This window comes from Anomalospiza imberbis, chromosome 14 (genome assembly GCF_031753505.1).
Source record: "Anomalospiza imberbis isolate Cuckoo-Finch-1a 21T00152 chromosome 14, ASM3175350v1, whole genome shotgun sequence".
Lineage (NCBI taxonomy): Eukaryota > Metazoa > Chordata > Aves > Passeriformes > Viduidae > Anomalospiza > Anomalospiza imberbis.
The window spans coordinates 19,206,960-19,224,078 of record NC_089694.1 but is presented as its reverse complement, the minus strand read 5'-3'; the positions used below and the strand labels follow the sequence as shown (position 1 = coordinate 19,224,078).

The 17,119-nt window shown below is 49.5% G+C and overlaps 1 protein-coding gene across 4 annotated transcripts in view; it reads right to left on the bottom strand.

Annotated features, from left to right (window-relative positions):
- The window catches only part of ZMYM3 (zinc finger MYM-type containing 3), a 32,898-nt gene that overhangs the window by 15,240 nt on the left and 539 nt on the right, over positions 1-17,119 (bottom strand). For 2 of the 4 annotated variants that reach the window (XM_068205299.1, XM_068205303.1), the window contains exons 1-9: positions 16,915-17,042; positions 6,657-7,538; positions 5,937-5,980; positions 5,468-5,540; positions 4,372-4,663; positions 3,768-3,945; positions 3,187-3,399; positions 2,436-2,586; positions 1,796-1,911 (exon numbers count right to left, since the gene is read on the bottom strand). In XM_068205299.1, coding sequence (XP_068061400.1) covers positions 1,796-1,911; positions 2,436-2,586; positions 3,187-3,399; positions 3,768-3,945; positions 4,372-4,663; positions 5,468-5,540; positions 5,937-5,980; positions 6,657-7,524 — 1,935 coding nt within the window. In that variant the 5' untranslated portion in view covers positions 7,525-7,538; positions 16,915-17,042. Of the gene's footprint in view, positions 1-1,795; positions 1,912-2,435; positions 2,587-3,186; positions 3,400-3,767; positions 3,946-4,371; positions 4,664-5,467; positions 5,541-5,936; positions 5,981-6,656; positions 7,539-16,867; positions 16,890-16,914; positions 17,043-17,119 lie in introns of those variants that run through there. The other 2 variants (XM_068205301.1, XM_068205300.1) reach the window with 2 other exon arrangements.

Below are 17,119 nucleotides of genomic sequence, written 5' to 3'. Positions count from 1 at the left end.
GTTTCATGTCCTCATTAAGGACACAGTGGATTGAGAGCACCCTCAGCAAGTTTGCAGATGACACCAAGCTGAGTCGTTCAGTTGAAATGCCTGAGGGACAGAGGGACGGACAGAGGGACAGCCAGAGGGACCTGGACAAGCTCCAGCAGTGGCCCATGGGAATCCCATGAGGTTCAACAAGGCCAATACAAGGTGCTGCAGCTGGGTCGGGGCAACCCCACTATTGATCCAGGATGGGGGATGAACAGATGCAGAGCAGCCCCTGCTGAGGACTTGGAGGTGCTGGGGGATGAGAGGCTGGATACGAGCTGGCAGCATGAGCTCACAGCCCAGAAAGCCAAGTGTGTCCTGGGCTGCCCAAAAAGCAGCATGACCAGCAGGTCAAGGGAGAGGATTCTGCTCCTCTGCTCCACTCTGGTGAGGCCCCAACCGCAGTGCTGCCTCCAGCTCTGGGGTCCTCAGCACAGGAAGGACATGGACCTGTTGGAGCGAGTCCAGAGGAGGCCATGAAGATGACCAGAGGGTTGGAACAGTTCTCCTGTCAAGAAAGGCTGAGAGTTGGGATTATTCAGCTTGAAGAAGGCTCTGGGGAGACCTTATGTGGCCTTTCAATACTTAAAAGGGGGCTTGTAAGCAAGATGGGGACACATATTTTAGCAGAGCCTGTTGCAATAGGACAAGGGGTAATAGTTTTAACCTAAAAGAGAGCATATTGAGATTAGTTATGAAGAATTTTTTCTGCAATGTGGATGGTGAAACACTGGCACAGGTAGATGCCCTAACCCTGGAAATATTCAAGTTCAGATTGGACAGGGCTCTGAGAAACCTGATCTAATTGAAGATGTCCCTGCCCACTGCAGGGGAGGTTGGCCCAGATGACATCCAAAGGTCCCTTTCAACCCAAACTGTTCTGTGATTCTAGTCCTATGAAGTCTACAACGCTAAAAGCTCTGTAGTTACACTACTCACACTGTTCGTGACCTCAGTGAAGGATTACATCAAGGATTCATTAAAAACCCCAAACAAACAAACAAAAACCCACCAAAAAACCCCAACCAACCAAATGCCTCCACCCCCCACCAAAAATATAGCCCCAAACAAACCAAATCTCAAAATGAAATGCTACAAGTGCTGGTAACTAACTCTTACCTCTAGATTTTCTATGTTTTCTCAGTTGCCCAAGACATGTCCTGGCCTGAGTTTCTCAGGTCTTCCTGGCTGTTACTTTGTTCTTTGACAACTGTACAAAACTAATATTCTTGAAATTGCCTATGAACACCACAGATATCTCACATATGCTGAAACTAAACATAAGATTAAAAATCACCAGTCGAGCCTTTGAGGATTATTAAACAAGAGGTATCCAGGCCTGCTAGCTGTAAATTTTTAGACAACACATCCTGGAAGACTTACATTTCTCAGTGACACCTGGCTGAGAGGGCAGCTCTGTCCCTTTCCACCCAGCTATCAGGTGTGCACTGCTGCTTTGCTGTCTTACTTGTGCATTTGCTTATGCTCTCCTAAGGCCACTCTGTCTCAAACCACTCATGCAGCACAGCTCTGCACTGCCCTCCTGCTGACAGACAGGAGTGAATTAGAGCCCAGTTCATCCCAATGGAGGATATAGGGCCAAGACTGGGATTTGAGCAATCACAGTCACTTGCAACACCTGTGCTCCAGCAGAGACTTTCTTAGGAACCCTTCCTGAGGAGCTCAAGGAAGGTGGAGCCTCTGCTTTGTGTGAAAGGAGGCATGAGCTCCATGGCCCAGCCCAGCATGAAGGATATTTCAGTACCTGGAATTTGGTCCAGCAGCTGGGGCTGCAGAACTGGTAGACAACACGGTCTGTCTTGTTGTAATAGCAGGGTTCAGATAAACTCTTTCTGCAGAAGCTGCAGGGTCTAGGGGGACCTGATGAAACAGATAGGAATTGGTGAGGGCAGCAGCACAGGATGTGGGACTGGATTCTGAGGATGGCATGCAAGCTACTCACTTATCCTCAGTCTGACAAGCTACTACCAAAAAGCAGGGGACAAGAACACCAGGAAACTAAGAGCACCAGATTCCACTACACAGAAATGTTAAACAGATGGACAGCAGAGTGGTTCACGGAAGTGACCCTGGATCTATAGGAATTTGGACAAAACAGGCTGCAATACTTGTCCGACCCCTGGACACCTCAGCACACCATGTAATGGGAAGGGCAAGGCCAGCACAATCCAGCACTACAACTGCTCCCTGACTTCAAGAACAGCAGTGTACACTACCCTCTATTAAGATGTCTACATGCTACAAGGGTCCCTCCCTCTGCACTTCCACTTGTCTCACTGGACTCTTTCCCCTTTTACCTTCTTTTCAGGCCCATCCACAAGCAATAAATACCAAGGAAGAATTAAGTAGAGAGGTGATGATTCCCTCTACACAGGTGCTCTTACCAACTAAGCCTGACTGCTTCACTTTGTGGGAGGTAGTGCAGCAAATGGAGCAGAACAGCCCCATCTTGCCACTGCGATCCACGTTGGGCAGCATGTCAAAGTTCTTGCACAGCGTCTTGCACCACATGCAGGGGTAGACCCGAGTGTTCTTCTGCAAACACAGAGCAGAACAGAGCTTCCAGGAGACCATCACAGCTGGCAAGGTCCAACTACCACATCCCACCCCACTGCTGTATCCACTACAGGACTGCTCTCCTGCAGTGACCACCTGATGCCAGGGACAGGTTCACAGTCTGCAGATTCAGGTAATGGTAGCAAAAATAGCTGCCTTTGGCACTTCAACTTCTCATTTCAAGGGCAGCCTGGCAGGAATACAGAGTTTGGCAACCTCTTCCAAGACAGTTAAGTGAAGACTGCTCAGGTGACAGAGGAACAAACCCAGCCCAGCCTTAGGGAGACATCCAGAAGCCAGTCCATGCTAATGGCACATACCAGTGTCACTCTACCATTAGCTCACTTTCTGACCCATGCTTGGGTCCATGGTGGACCCCATGCAGATTAAATCAATTCTGTTTACCTGCTTCAGAGTTTCCCCACAGCAATTCTTTAACTGCTTTTTCAGCAATCAAAGACCAAGGGGATTTGAGTCACCTGCTATTTAACAAAATGCCCTGTGCCACACCAAGCAAAGTTGCTGTGTGCTGTGTGCCCACACAGAACCCCTCCACCCCAGGCAGCTGCCTGCACACACCTTCTTGTAACTGCTGAGACACGCAGAGTTGCAAAAGCGTTTTTGCTGGCCTTCATGGAAGAGGTACTCCAGGGGCAAGCCCTTGTTGTAGATATAAAGTCCACAGTTGTCACAGCAGTTCGTTTTCAGCCCCTTGGTGGCCCGGAACTTGGTGAAGCAGGCGTCACTGCAGATGCGGTGAACCACGTTCCCATTGCTGACCTCGTGCTGGATCTGCAGAGACATCACTGTTGTCACTCCCCAAACCACCACAGGCCTCCTTCCAATGCAGCTGTACCACTACCAGCACAGCCCTTGGGATAACAGGCACTACAACTCTAGGAAGTGTCGTACTGGAAGCTAGTATGGACTCGGGGTGGCCTCCCTTGCCAAAAGTCAGAGGAGCAACTGGGAGAGCAGAGTGGTAGGAAGCAGTGAGCCTCAGGGCAAGGAAAAGCCTGCGAGTGAGCCCAAGCCAGCTCAGGGGCTGAGGCCTCAGACCACAGGAAAACCTGGCAAATGTCCTGGTCTTGACCAAGACTAAGTGCTGCGAGTCCTAAGCACTTCATCCAGGACATGGGAAGGACAAGGGATTTGCTTACCTCACCAGGTTTGTGGCAAACACTGCAGCGGCTGGTGTCTGAGGCGTCTGCAGACTGAGGTGCTGGTCTGTGCTGCTGGGCCTCGTAGAGGGAAAGGCAGACAGAGGTGCAGAACTCGTGGAAAGAGCCACCAGAACCAATCTGGGCAACCACAGAGTCCTTGGTGTTCCAGATCTCCCTGGGGATCAGGAAGGGATGTGTTAGCGCAGGGATACGTGTGTCCTGGTACAAAGGGATAGGATGGCTCACTGCAATGTACAGGACTTTCCGTGTCCCAAAAAGTTGGCAACAACTGTCTCACAGCAGCTTCTGTCCTGGACCAGGGGAGTGGTGCCTGAAGACAGAGCATGCAGGAGGTTGTTTTGAGGGGAGGCTGGAATATGGGACACTAAGTCTGGGGACAGGTAGGGAAAGCAAGAATGTGAAGGGGGTGTAGGGAGCATGGGATAGGCAGTGTATGAAAGAAGACATGGGGCAGCAGCTGGCGGTGGGCAGGAGTGATGTGGATGAACGAGGGCCAGAAGGGGACTGGCAGGAGAGCTGTGGAGCAGGTGAGGGGGGTCACAAGCATAGGAGCACCGAGGAAAGGAGAAAGAACACATACTTTTTGCAGAAGGTGCATATCTTCTTGCCAGGCGGTTTTTTTGAGAAGGTGGTGAGACAGGAGCTGGAGCAGAAGAGCTGAGGAAGCCCTTTTCGCTGGTAGGCAGTCTGGCCCTTCTGCAGCGGGGTCCGGCAGTTGGCACACGTCATCTTGGTGAAGGTGGAGCGGGCAGCTCGCTGCGCCATCTGAGTGCGCAGCGACATCCGAGTGGAGCGCCGCGTACGGAAAGGAACGAAATCCTCGTCGTTGGGATCATCCACCATTGCATCAGAGTCTTCATCAGAGACTGGAACTGCAAAGCAGCAGAGGAAGATCAGAAACCCCTCATTAGGAAGTGAGAAACTCTGCTGTGAGACACACGCTGGGATTTTCTGAGTCACTTTTCTAGAGTCCTTCTACGTACTTTGTTCCTGTCTGGGTGGAATGATAAAGGGACCCTTAAAAGATATTCTGTTGTAATTGGAGGTAAATCAAGAGGTGTTTAAACAAACCAGGCTTAAATACAATTCCTGTCTAGGAAGTCATGATATGCCAAAGTTGAGCAGAAGCCCAAAGTGTGAACATCTACCCAATAAGAACTGTTAGACTGGAAAGGGAACATGCTGATCACCAGATTCTAGCATAGGCAGGCAATAAAGGAGCAACACACAAATACTAGGGAATGGCAGGGTGACATTCAATATCTCAAAGAACAGACACTTCATGTACTTCTCCAGGAAAATCTCCAAAATGCAACCTTCCTTCAGATAGCCTGCTCGCATAGAGAGAAAGGAAGAAAGTTCCTGGGTGAGGAGATGGAAGATGGATTTCCTGGGAACAGCCCCGAATCTCACCCTGTTACTTAGTGCTTGGTGCCCACACACCACTCTAAAAATACTACAACACTCCCTGTTTTGACCTAAGTGCCCTGAGAAAGCAAGGCAAGTACCCCAGGATGAAGACCTGTGGGCTGAAAGGACCTGTCCTGTGTAGAAGGGAAGTCTGCATGAAAGTTCCAGAGTTCCCACTGTACTCACACCATGAACTACCTGCCCACAATGGATCTGGGCCATTCTCTCTGGCTGAAAACAGGGATTGGCCAACCCCAGTTACTCACTGCTCTCTGAGGAGTTCACAGTCTCAGGCCTGACAGTTTCTGATCTTCTGGGTCGTTCACTTCTTTTCTGCTCCTAGAAGACATTCAGAAAATAGTTAGGCTAACTAGCAGCTAAGACAACCATGGATAAATATCCCAGATTATGGTGAAGTTCCAACTTCTGGGATTTGGTTTCCCAATACCTAGGCTGAAGACAGATAAGACTCCATGGATACCTGATCAGAGCTGGCAAGACAGAGGAGAGGGGGAAGTAGGCTTATGAGAATGACATTTCAGCTGAGGGTAGCGGGGACACACTGAAGCCACATTACAGCATAGTGGCAGTGCACAGGGATCATTCTGTCACGGGAGTCATGCAAACTCCTTTCCAGAGGGCTGACAAGACAGCTAGTGTCCCTCATAGAGTCTGGCAACAGCCAGCCACGTTCTATGCTCCAGTACCATACATACTTGACTGCATTCTCCTCACCTTCTCAGCTGGCAGCTCGTTTCCCTTCCCAGACAGGCTTTCTCCTGCAACAGAAGCACAGAAGAAGCTTGCATCTAACATCTTGCTTTTCTCCAAAAAAAGAGCACAGGTGTTCTCCAAATGCAGCCACCCTTTGGGTCAGTCAGCACATGAAGCCTCAGCCTGTCCTGGCTATCAAGTAGAGTTCTGGTGGTGGAAGGCTCCTAAACCCACCACCTGTAGTTGCAGATCCAAACACACAGACTGCGAGGAGCCCTGTAAGGGGGAGACCTCCCTGCATGGGGGAGGCAGGCTGGGCGGGCAGTTACCTCCAACTGCTTCTGACCAAGACTGAGCATCTCCTGGGGATGGCCAGCCTGGGCAGAGGAACTTTGCCTTTTGGAAACACCTGCTGGTGACCCTCAGTTCCAGCAAAGACTCCAGCAATGGAGGGCATGAGCTAAACTGATGTGCAGCCACAGCTTTACTGGGGAAGCTCCTTGCTTCCACAAGCACCAAAAATCAGTTAAAGCCATGAAAGCTAGAGCAAGAGATTGTGCACAGCAGAACATTATTCCCTTTACACAAGAGGCTTTGACCAAATCTAGACCATCAGAAGAGTTGGCTATTTCCATAGCAGGGGATGAGCTGGAATGCAGAGCAGACTCCAGCTTCAGCAATGTGTAGCTGGATGACCTCCTGAGCAAAAGGAAGCCAGGTTCTCCTGAGCCAACAACTTACCTGTTGGTGGTAAGGCTTCCTGTGCTTTGAGTACACTATTTTCTTTAAGTGAGTTCTTCCCATTATCAGCCCCTTCTGCTGCCCGCTTTTTCTCCACAGGCTCAGGGGGCAAAGCTGTAGTTCTGTTGTCAGTGCTCAGTTGCACCTCTGCCTCCCCTGCCAGCCCTTCCCTCTGCACAGGTGAGCTTTTCCTTGGTGCCTTCAACTTCATCTTCTTTGTTTGTTTAAGACTGAGTTGGGGTGGGGGCACCGTGGGACTTGAGGACTGTGCTGTAGTTTCTTCCGTGGCTGGGGCACTGCTGAGGTCCCTGGAGTCAGGGACAGGTCGTTGGGGTGATTCAGGGGCATTGTCACCAGACAGTGCAGGAATAGCAGCAGCACCATCTTCCCTTACATCCCCAGAACAATTTTTTGGTGCATCCTCCCCTTCTTTCCCTGTTTCTGGACCAACAGCTTCTCTAGACAGGGCAGAGGAGTCTGCCGGTCCACCCTCCACGTCCTGGGAAGGTTGTGCCTTACACAGACCCTCTGGTTTATCCACCAAGTCAGAAGTTTTACCCAAATCATCTAAGACACCAGGTTTCTCCAGCATATCCAAGACACCAGGTTTATCTAGAACACAGTCATTTGATTTATTTAGTTCAGACACACTGTCTGCTTTCACAACAAGGTCCAAGTCCTCATCTGCAGTCATCGGCTTGGATTGATCCCAGCCAGGGGGCTGAAGAACTGAAACTTCCTGGGTAGAAGCTGTTTGGGAGCCCAGGAGATCTTCACCAAACTCCATGTCAGCAGGGAGATCACCAATGAGCGGTTTGTCAGGCAAGGACAGGGGGTCCAAAGATCCTGAAAATTCACTTGAATCCATTTAGAAGATGGAAACTGGAAATAAGAGAGAGACTTGCAAGTTAATGAAAAGCAGTCTAACATAGAACATGAACTGTCCACTCTTCTGAACACTGCTGGAGTAAAACAAGGCCCAGGAATGCTGGCAGGGCATAACCAGGATACCAGACACCAGTAGGTGAATCGCCTCTAATTGTGAAGGTACAAAAGTCAGCAGCAGGATGCAGTAGCTTGGTATAACAGACCTTTGGGAACTCTACAGCCCTCACACGCCTCACCACAGCACAGCAAAGAAACTTGTTTATGCTAAATGACACACTGGGGTATCAGAAATGGCTCGAGCACCAATTCAGGAGGTTCCACACTGATGTTCTGTGGTAATACCCCCAGCCCTGCCTTCTTCTCTATCCAAATAACCTGGTCTGTCCTTTCTCCTGATCTATTCTTATGGAGCTAACACATTTTTAATTTTTAAAATACCTTTTTTCTCTCAAACATAGAGGTAGAAATAACTCCTTCCAAGCCCTGAAGTCTGAGTCTTAACAAGATGCATTAATCTTAACAGCATGCATTAATTTTGTCAGAGGTCAGATTTAAACAATGTTAGAGTATAACTACAGCCACTGCATAGCCCCAAAACTACCTAGGCTAATATTCAGACATGGAACAGCTGGAAAACCTTAAGTTAGAACTAGGAGGAGTTCTAAAGGTGGTAAAGCTCTGATGTTAAAAGCCGTCATAAGAAGAACAAATAGCAAGATAGACACAAGCAGGCAATGCAGGGTCAGGAAAAAAGACCAGTGTGACTTTGCAGGGCACAAACAGTGACTTGAACAGGAAGGTGTGATGCAGACTGCCAACCTCAGAGGGAAAGTTACAGCCCAGCTTCCTCATGGTTGACATTATCACAAGACAGAAAGGTCAAGACTTTGAGACGAGGCAAGTAATACAGTCTAAAACTGAATTACACCCCCACAAGGAGATAATGGCTGACAAACCTGAAGAGGGAAAGGGAGAAGGAGCTGGAGCCTGCAAGTGGGAAGGCAGTGTTAAGACCTGAAGTAACATTGTGTCCCCAAAGAGTCCCTAAGTAGACACTACAAAAAAGGCACTAGAATCAAATGATGTGGCAACAACCTATCCCTCACTATCAGAGTAATTCCAATTCTAAATTTAGCACTGTTTTAAGCCCTGAATGAGAAGACATGGTATTTTTGTTTATTTGGGCTTACTGCAGGCATAACTCATCTGTATCACTGAAGGAGGAAGCCTGATATAATTTCACTGATGATGGCTGTAAAACTCTTTTTTCATATCCTTCCCTCTGAAAATACAAGCAAATTTTCACTCACAAATTATTTGCTCAGAACTAAACAGAACTTATTTGGACAGAGAACGTACCCGAATTCTGAAACTTATCCCAGCAGGAATTTAAGGAAATCATACCCAACAACTGGATTTCAAAGCCACTGCCTCCTTATTTTATCTAAATACACAGTAATATTTTGTGTTTCCTGGTGGCAGATAAAGCACTGTTCCCACAATCCCAAACAGCAACTAAAGCAAATGTAATCTTTAGAAATGCTCAGCAAGTTTCACCCCCAAAGACTTTGGTGTTTCTGTTCACTTTTAGTTAGAAGATGAGACAAAACTTTTAGAATAAGCCAATTCCAGAGCAATGCAGGATCTAATACATGTTTTAGGTTGGCTGACAGAAATAAGAACAAAGTGAAATAGAAACGAAGACATCTGAAAGAAAGGTCCTAAGGCTCTGAAGTAGAGGAGAACCCTTCCAAGATGATGCATGTTTTATTTTCTGCTGCTCAGAATATGAGCAATGTCTCCTGCTCAAAGATATTCCCCACCCAGTCTCACAGACAGACAGCTGACCCTACAATAATAAACAAATAACCTCAAGGCATCCAGATGAAGGAAAATTTATTTATAGATATACTTAACAGAGCTAACATACCCCTCAGAATCATCTCAGGCACTTTGCACGTTTGCAATGAACCACTAAGGTGACACTCCTAAAGTAATTCCCACTTTCAGCTGGCCTAGTCTTTGCTTGGTAGAAATAGACCCTGGAAACATTTGGAGCATAAGAAATCCATTTGGGCATTCCCTCCCAGAGCGTAATGCAAGCAATAATCTACAGATTTATCCTGTAACCCATGTTACAAGTGGACCAAAGGCATCTGGTTTAACAGTATACACCTTAACACTGCTTTCAAACTTTGCGTGATACAATGCAAGACAAAACTCTGACTTTATGGCAACGTCCTTGACTGACAGAAAAGTCTGAGAGCAGAAGTATTCTGCAGATTAAGGCAACTCCAAACTGTCAGGATGGTGGCTGGACCAGACCTGTCTGCAGAGGCAAGGCTGCAGTAAGAGCACTCACTCACATGCTCGGTTTGGAAGCACAGCCCCCTCTGCTCGAGGTCCTGTTCCCTCTCATCAGCTCTGTCTGAACCCTCCCAGCAGAACAGCTCACATGCTCTGGAGAAGGAACCAAAACTTCTTCTTAGGACTGCAAAGCTAAAGACTGCTGCAGTCAGTTCAATGACAGGACCACGTACTCCTGCTCCTGTTCACACCAAGAATGGATACCTGGGGAGGGAATCTAAGGAACACAACTAACAGGATGTTCCTCTTCAGCACATCCCCCAGTCAAGGACTCAGCTGCTGAAGAACCACTTGGCCTGAGCTGCACTGACAATGTCCCTGTTAAGAGTCTGTACTGGGCAAATCCTCTGTGAATCTGCCTGATCCCACTTTGAACCAATTTATACTCTGGACCTCCTAAAATTCCAGTGGTTTTAAGTCCTGCAGCTTAACATTCAGTTTTTAGAAGTATTTCCCTTTTATTTTCAACCTGCTGCAGCAGAGCTCCAAGGTGATAGAGGGCAGATGAATGCCAACTCTTGATATATTTAAAAGAATCTGGAAAAGCTGATGGAGTTAAGAGTTGAGGCTGGACCCAAGGTGATGCTGACAAACAGTGTGAGTGGGAAAGCACAGAATGTCCCTGACGATGAATTCTTTATAGTGGCTTTCAACTACCAGCTGATAAGGATGAGGAAGGTGGCTCTCAAAATAGGAAAGAATGGTATTTTCCAGTTCTGTGGGTTGCTCTGAAACCAAACTCAACCTGAAGAAATTAGAGCTGCTCTTCTGCAGCAAGGTAAGAAGCTCTACTGTCTGCTCCAGGCAGTCAGATTTGTCTGGGCCTTCTGTTGAGCTTCACAGTGAGTTAAGCTGCAAAAAGACCGTGCACTTTATCTCTGGTAAAGTCTTTTCTCACTTTCCACAACGGAAACAGAATAGCTTATTGTTTCTGGCAGGTGCTGAAATGATCCACCACAAGTCATCACCTCCCTTATTCCAGGACCAGCTAATGCACAGCTCAGTCACTGGGGTTTGATCACTGGTCTGCTCAAAATCATCCTCTTTTCCAGCCACATAACTGGCAGCAACGAGAGTACAGTGCAACATGACTTGGCCAAACCAAGAGGAGGCAGTGTGCTAAAATCCTGCACTTAGCAGCATAAATAACTGCCCCATTTGGGAACTCCTTACTTAGGAGTAAGTACTCCCTGGAGTATCCAGTAAGAGATACATTCTTGGGAAGAACAAGCTGAAGGAGCAAAGTCTCTTGCACAACAGTCTGCAGCAGAATGCTTCTCAGGTAGCAAGTAAGCATTTCCAAAGAAGTGATGGGACAGCTGAGGGTCCTCCCCAGGTGTGCAGGACTGGCACAGAACACGACACTGATGGCCAAACCCAGTACCTCTGACTACCAGACCTGCCCAGCCCTTTCTGCCAAAGAGGGGCATGTGGGATCTTCTCTCAGATCTGGAAGCTCAAAGTGCAACATCTCTGCCAGGAGACTTAAGCACATCCAAGTGACTACCTGGGACTTTATCCAGCTTATTAAAGACATCACTGGTGCTGTAGCTCAGGTAATCATTAGCAGGGGAATTTGCAGGCTACCTACAGAAATGAGGACCTACCATCAAATGTTTAATTAAAAATAGACAGCAAGAAAAAAATGCTGTTGTTATTCCCTCCTGATGAAGAGAACATCTGAGAAGTCTTTACAGCCCACAAAAAAAAAAAAAAAAAAAAAAAAAAAAAAAGATCCCACAGCCATGCAGCTACTGCTCTCCTCTAGTGAAGGAACAGCAATTGCTTGGGTATCTGTCCTGGACTTCTGTTCATGGACATGTATTCAGATTTCCAATGCTTCTGAAGGCTGAAGGATTATCTTTTTCACTATTAGAGATCATTTGAAATATGAAAATAATTAACTAGTAACTACAAAAGACACAAATCAACATTTCAGCCACCTCCCATCTACAAGGTCTGTAAGACCTAAGCAGAGCTCTGGAAGAAGCTTCTATTTTTTTGTGCCAAATTTTTGAACAAACAGTAACACTCCACCTAGTATTTCTCAACAAAAATAGTGTCAATACACAATTCAATCAATAAAACATTAAGAAAGTAATATCATGTTCTACCAGCATGGTTTCAGTCAACATATCTTCATCAACAACATTATACTTTGAGTGGCGAGTACAGCAGAAGCCAACTTCTCTGCTGTGACTTATCTGAGTTGATCTGGACAGCTGATAGCATTCTAAATTCAAGCACTGCAAACCTTTATTATGTATTGGCTAACTCACTTCAACACAAATGTATTTACAAATCATCAGTAAGCTAAGCACACTACTGTGGACCATGTTTAGTCCAGTCAAAATTCTCCAGAAAGGAGCAGAAAGGCTCTTGTTACTTACTAGAGTTTTTGGAGAGGCAGCTCTCTGAGCTGCAAACTCAAAGAGCACAAAGCCCACTTGGTGACATTCAGTACAGTGCTACTTGCACACAGTGCCATATTAGATCACCACTGTCTCATTCTTGGCTATTGTCTACAATTGATAACAGTTATTGTAACTCTTCCAATTATTGGAAGAGTTGAGATGTTTCAAATAATAATAATAAAAAAAATCTGACACAGTAACACAAGAATCCCACTGCTTTATGAATCAGCCTTGGTTTAGAAAACACCCTCCACTACTAAACCTATTTTGTTCCCTGAAAAGAAATGGGGAGATGTGACCCATCTCAAAAAAAAAAATCACAATGTAAGAAGACCTACAGCAGACAACTCCTTAGAGATACAGACAGATGAACACTAGGACACAAAACGCTGGAAATCAAAGGTGGACAAGCTCATAAACACATGATTAAAGAAGTGACCACGGGATCTGTAAGCCTTCTGCAACTTGGAGGTTTCACATGCAGTGACTCACTCCAAGTCAGCTACAGTTCCTGCAGATGCCACTGGTCAAGTCTTTGTGCTTTGCAGGCAGGGTTTGGTGAACGTTGTCTCACCTCCAAATGTATTACTGGTTCTCAATCAGTGCAAACTGCAGCAGCTTTTACCACATCCCCTTAAGGCCAGTCTTTATGTGTGACTGGGGCTGTCTATAGCACGGTAACTGGTACACAGGGAAACAAAGGGCCCTTCCAGAGTTTCATCAGCAGCATCGAGACTCCAGCAATTGTTTTTTGATAGTCCCAAAGCCAGGAAAGGAGATCACCACTAGATTTTCCTACAGCAGGAGCCTCAGCTCAGGGCTGCAGGCCTCAAATGTAGTATCACAGCCACCCCGAACCCAGAAAGCCTAAATCCTCCAGCACTGAGCAGCTGGTGCTGCAAAACACAGCCATGAGTCTCCTGTAAAGTCCTCAAAGGCAGGAACGACCAAACTGGATTTTGAGCTTGCATTCCAGAAACTTCACCTGTTTCAAGAAAGTGCAAGAAAGAAAAATTTCAGAAATCTCACAGAATTGCCTGGAATTAGGTTTACCAGGACACTGCAACACTTCAAATATAATTGACAACATTCCTCAATCTCAGCATTATCTGCTGTAATCATAGCAGTAAATGCTAAGACAGGCAACAGGAGCATCCTCATCCATCCAGATTGCCATCCTGGCAGCAGTTTGAAATGGCTTGGAACCCCTCACATCTTGTAAGACCAGGATCTCCCAGAGCACTAAGTGGCAAGGCTTTGCAACAGAGAAAAGAGTAACAAGTCTAAGAATACCCTTAGCAGCAATGCTATCTGGAGAGCAATTCAGCTTCAAGAACCAACTCCACTCAGCGATCAAGTCCAAGAGAAAATTCTCCTGGTGTTTGTACAGCCAAAATAGTGTTAAATGCAGGGGAAAGGGATGAGTGGGTAAAAAAAGCTTTGGAAGTACTATCAGAAGCACAATAAAAAAGGCTTGGATGTACAGCATGTTTGAGCAGTGTGTGTCCAAACTGCCTTAATGATATCAAGACAATGATTAAGAAAAATAGAAGACCTGGAAGTGGTAAAAAACAGATGGTCATCAGGTCTGTCTACCTGTTGGCCAAATGCTGCAGGAAGGCATCAGAACACCTGACAAAGTGTTCTGGCACATCCCACAAGCAGCTACAGACAGCTAGCTGGAGAGGACAGCTGCATGGACAGCAGGTCCAGAGGAGTGCTGCTGCCTGGGAACAGGCCACAGACTGCCTGGAGGTCCTCAAAACCCAACTGGACAAAGCCCTGAACAACAAGGCCTCAAGTCAGCTTTGCAGTGAGCAGGAGGTCAGTTGAACCAGACACTTCTAGAGGTCCTTTACAACCCAAATCTGTCTGAGGTTCTGTGAATAAACCTTACTGCACAGGGAAGAGAGAGAAAAGAGAAGGGCAGAGTCTCTAAGAGGATGTATCTTTGAAGGCAAAACATGAAATTTTCCTTAAGAGGCCTTGCAGTACCAAAATACTGGAAACACAGTGTGAGCTGTCTCCTCTGCTTCACTGACAGTCCCACATCCCTCTGCAAAGTGCCTGCCACCAAGGTGCTGGAAAAGGATCTCAGTGCTGGGAGACCTCACCTCACACGCAGCTCTTCAGTCTGGCCCTGCTAAGGGTGTGCTGAGCAGAGCAATATCTCACCCCATCTAGAGACCAACTCTTCACCCCTTGGGCTGCCCAGGGCTGGGCCAGCGGAGCAGGCTCACAGCAAGTGGCCAGGAGACAGCAACAGAGCCCATGGCCAGCAGGACTGGTGAGGATGGTCTCAAACACTGCCATTTCCTGACACAGACCATCAGCAGAGGAAGAAATTAATAAAACACTACTGAGACTAAACCACAAATCCAGTCAAATCCTTAGCACTGCCTCTGCTAAACTAACAAATGCATTGTCACAGCTGTAGCCTATTCCATACTTCCATTGCAAGGCTTTGACCATAACCCTCCTGCACCAAGGTTTCTGCCAGCACATCTGTGTCCATCATACTACATCCCAGCACCACTGACCACAAGACATCCACAAAGATATCATACAAGGGGCTTTGCCCCCTAAGTGAGGCCATGGGCCCAGCCTGGGCCCTTGCTCTGGCTGCCAGAGATGTGGAAGAATCTGGTGTTACTCAATGTCATCCTCCAAAGCAAGGGCACTCACAGTGAGAGGGATGTGAGCAGGTGCAGATAGAAAAAGAGGTTGTGCAAATATGCACTATGGAGCTGTGAGGCTCAGGTTAGTCATTACAGCTCTGTGGACTGTGGATATTCCTTTCATAAGGCTGAGCTCACAATAACAACAGGGTTATGCTCTTATCACCAGCTTTAATCCCAGGCTAGGCTGGGTTAAGTGAGAAAATGCAGATTAAAAGTTTTCTTGGGGATTGCAGCTGCAATGAAAAGGAAAGAAGTTACAGCCTAGAACAAAAGCCATACCTGGAAGCACAGCGGGAGCAGAGGAGAGTACAAATGAAGCAGCTCTCATCCTCATCAAAAGAGACTCCAGGAACCATCCCTCAGCACTCAATTGAAAATCCTACCCCTCACCATCACCTGACACGTCCAGTGCTGCCTCTGCCCACACGAGCATATCTGAGGCCAAGGCCTTTTCCCATGCTGGGCACACACCACAGCCAGCTCCCTGCCTCGCCAGGCCTGCCTCCACCTCTCCGAACCACACAGGAGGGACTGACGATGCTCCCCAGGGCACCCTGTTGGCCACAGCTACACTGCCCACATGGGAAGGCTTCAGCACATTGGAGCCTCCTACACAGCCCAAGGCAGCTTCGGCCCGTGGGGCTGCACCTTCCTCTCATGGGGCCAGATCCTCGAGAGCAGCACACGGCGTCCACGGATACGCAGCCCCACCAGGCCTTGAGGAGGCTCCAGACTCCCCCCCACACAGGGGAAAGGCTGTCAGAAAGGCTGTCCAGTTCACAGAGCAGCAGCTGCTGAACCCACAGACTTTGCTCTTGTGTGTGGTGACACCACCATAAAGGCTGAGCCCCTGGGGACACAGGGAGAGCCGAGCCCGGGCGGGTGCCAGGGCAGAGCTCCGGGGCAGAGGCGGTCCGGGCTGTTTGCTGCCACTGCTCAGCACAGCCCCTCAGCAAGGACAGGCCCCGCTGGGCTGAGCACTTCAGCGAGGCGCGAACGCTGGGCCCGGCCCGTGCGCGGGCAGTGACACGGCTGGGGGCGCAGCCAGCCGCAGCCCCCACGAGGGCTGCCCGCCGCGCCTCCCTGTGCCAACCCTCAGCAGGGCCGGGCCAGGCTGCGGGCAACCCATCGCAGGGGGCCCAGGGACCACCTCCCACAGCAGGGCAAGGATCTCACCGGCGTCTCCATGGAAGCGGGGTGGGAATGAGGGTCAGGCTGGTGGGCTCCCCAGCCACAGCGGGGGTCCCAGAGCCCAAACTCCTCCCCAAAAGGCATAAGGGTCGCACGACCCCCGCCCTGCAGGGGGAACCGGTCGGGGATGGGGCTCACACGGGGGCTCCCCATCCATTCCGGGTGACTCCAGAGACCACCCTCCTCCAGAGCGAGGGCCCACGGGGGTCTCCGTGGAACCGAGGCAGGGATGGAGGCCAGGCAAATGCGTTCCCAGCCATACCGGGAGGGGTGCAGAGACCACCGCCTCCCCCGCACTGCAGAGCAAGTCGCATTGGAGTCTCCATTGGACTGGAGCTGAACCGGGGTGGGGGTCAGGCTGGGGCTCCCCACGCATCCCGAGGGATCCCACAGCCCAGATCCCCCATAAGGGGCGAGGGTCGCACAGGGCTCCTCCCCTCCGCCCCCCTGGGACCCGCCGCAGGGCGCCCCCAAGCGGCCGCCACGGGGAGAGGGCGAGCGGCACCGGCCACGCCCCCTCGCGGAGCGCCGGCCGCGCCCCCCCAGCAAGGCGGGCGCCCCCCTCCCCCCGGGGGGCTCGCCCACCCCCCCACCCTGGTACCGCGCCGCCAGCGCCCGCCCCGCCCCCTCCCCGCGCGGCCCCAAGACCGGCCCGCGGCCCCATCCGCACCTCCCGGGACACCGCCGGGGCACGCCCGCGGCCGCCACGGCTCGTACCTGGCTCTCCCGGTGCTGCACCGCCCGCTCTACCCAGAACCCGGATTCGCGTCGCGGCCCCTTTAAATGGAGGCGCCGCTCGGAGCCCTCAACGCGCTGCAACCCGCCGGGGGGGCGGTGGCGGCGCCCTATTGGCTGTGCGGAGCGAGGGACGCGCTCTCATAGGCCGCGGTGCGGACTGGGCTCGCGAGACTCGCTAACGAGA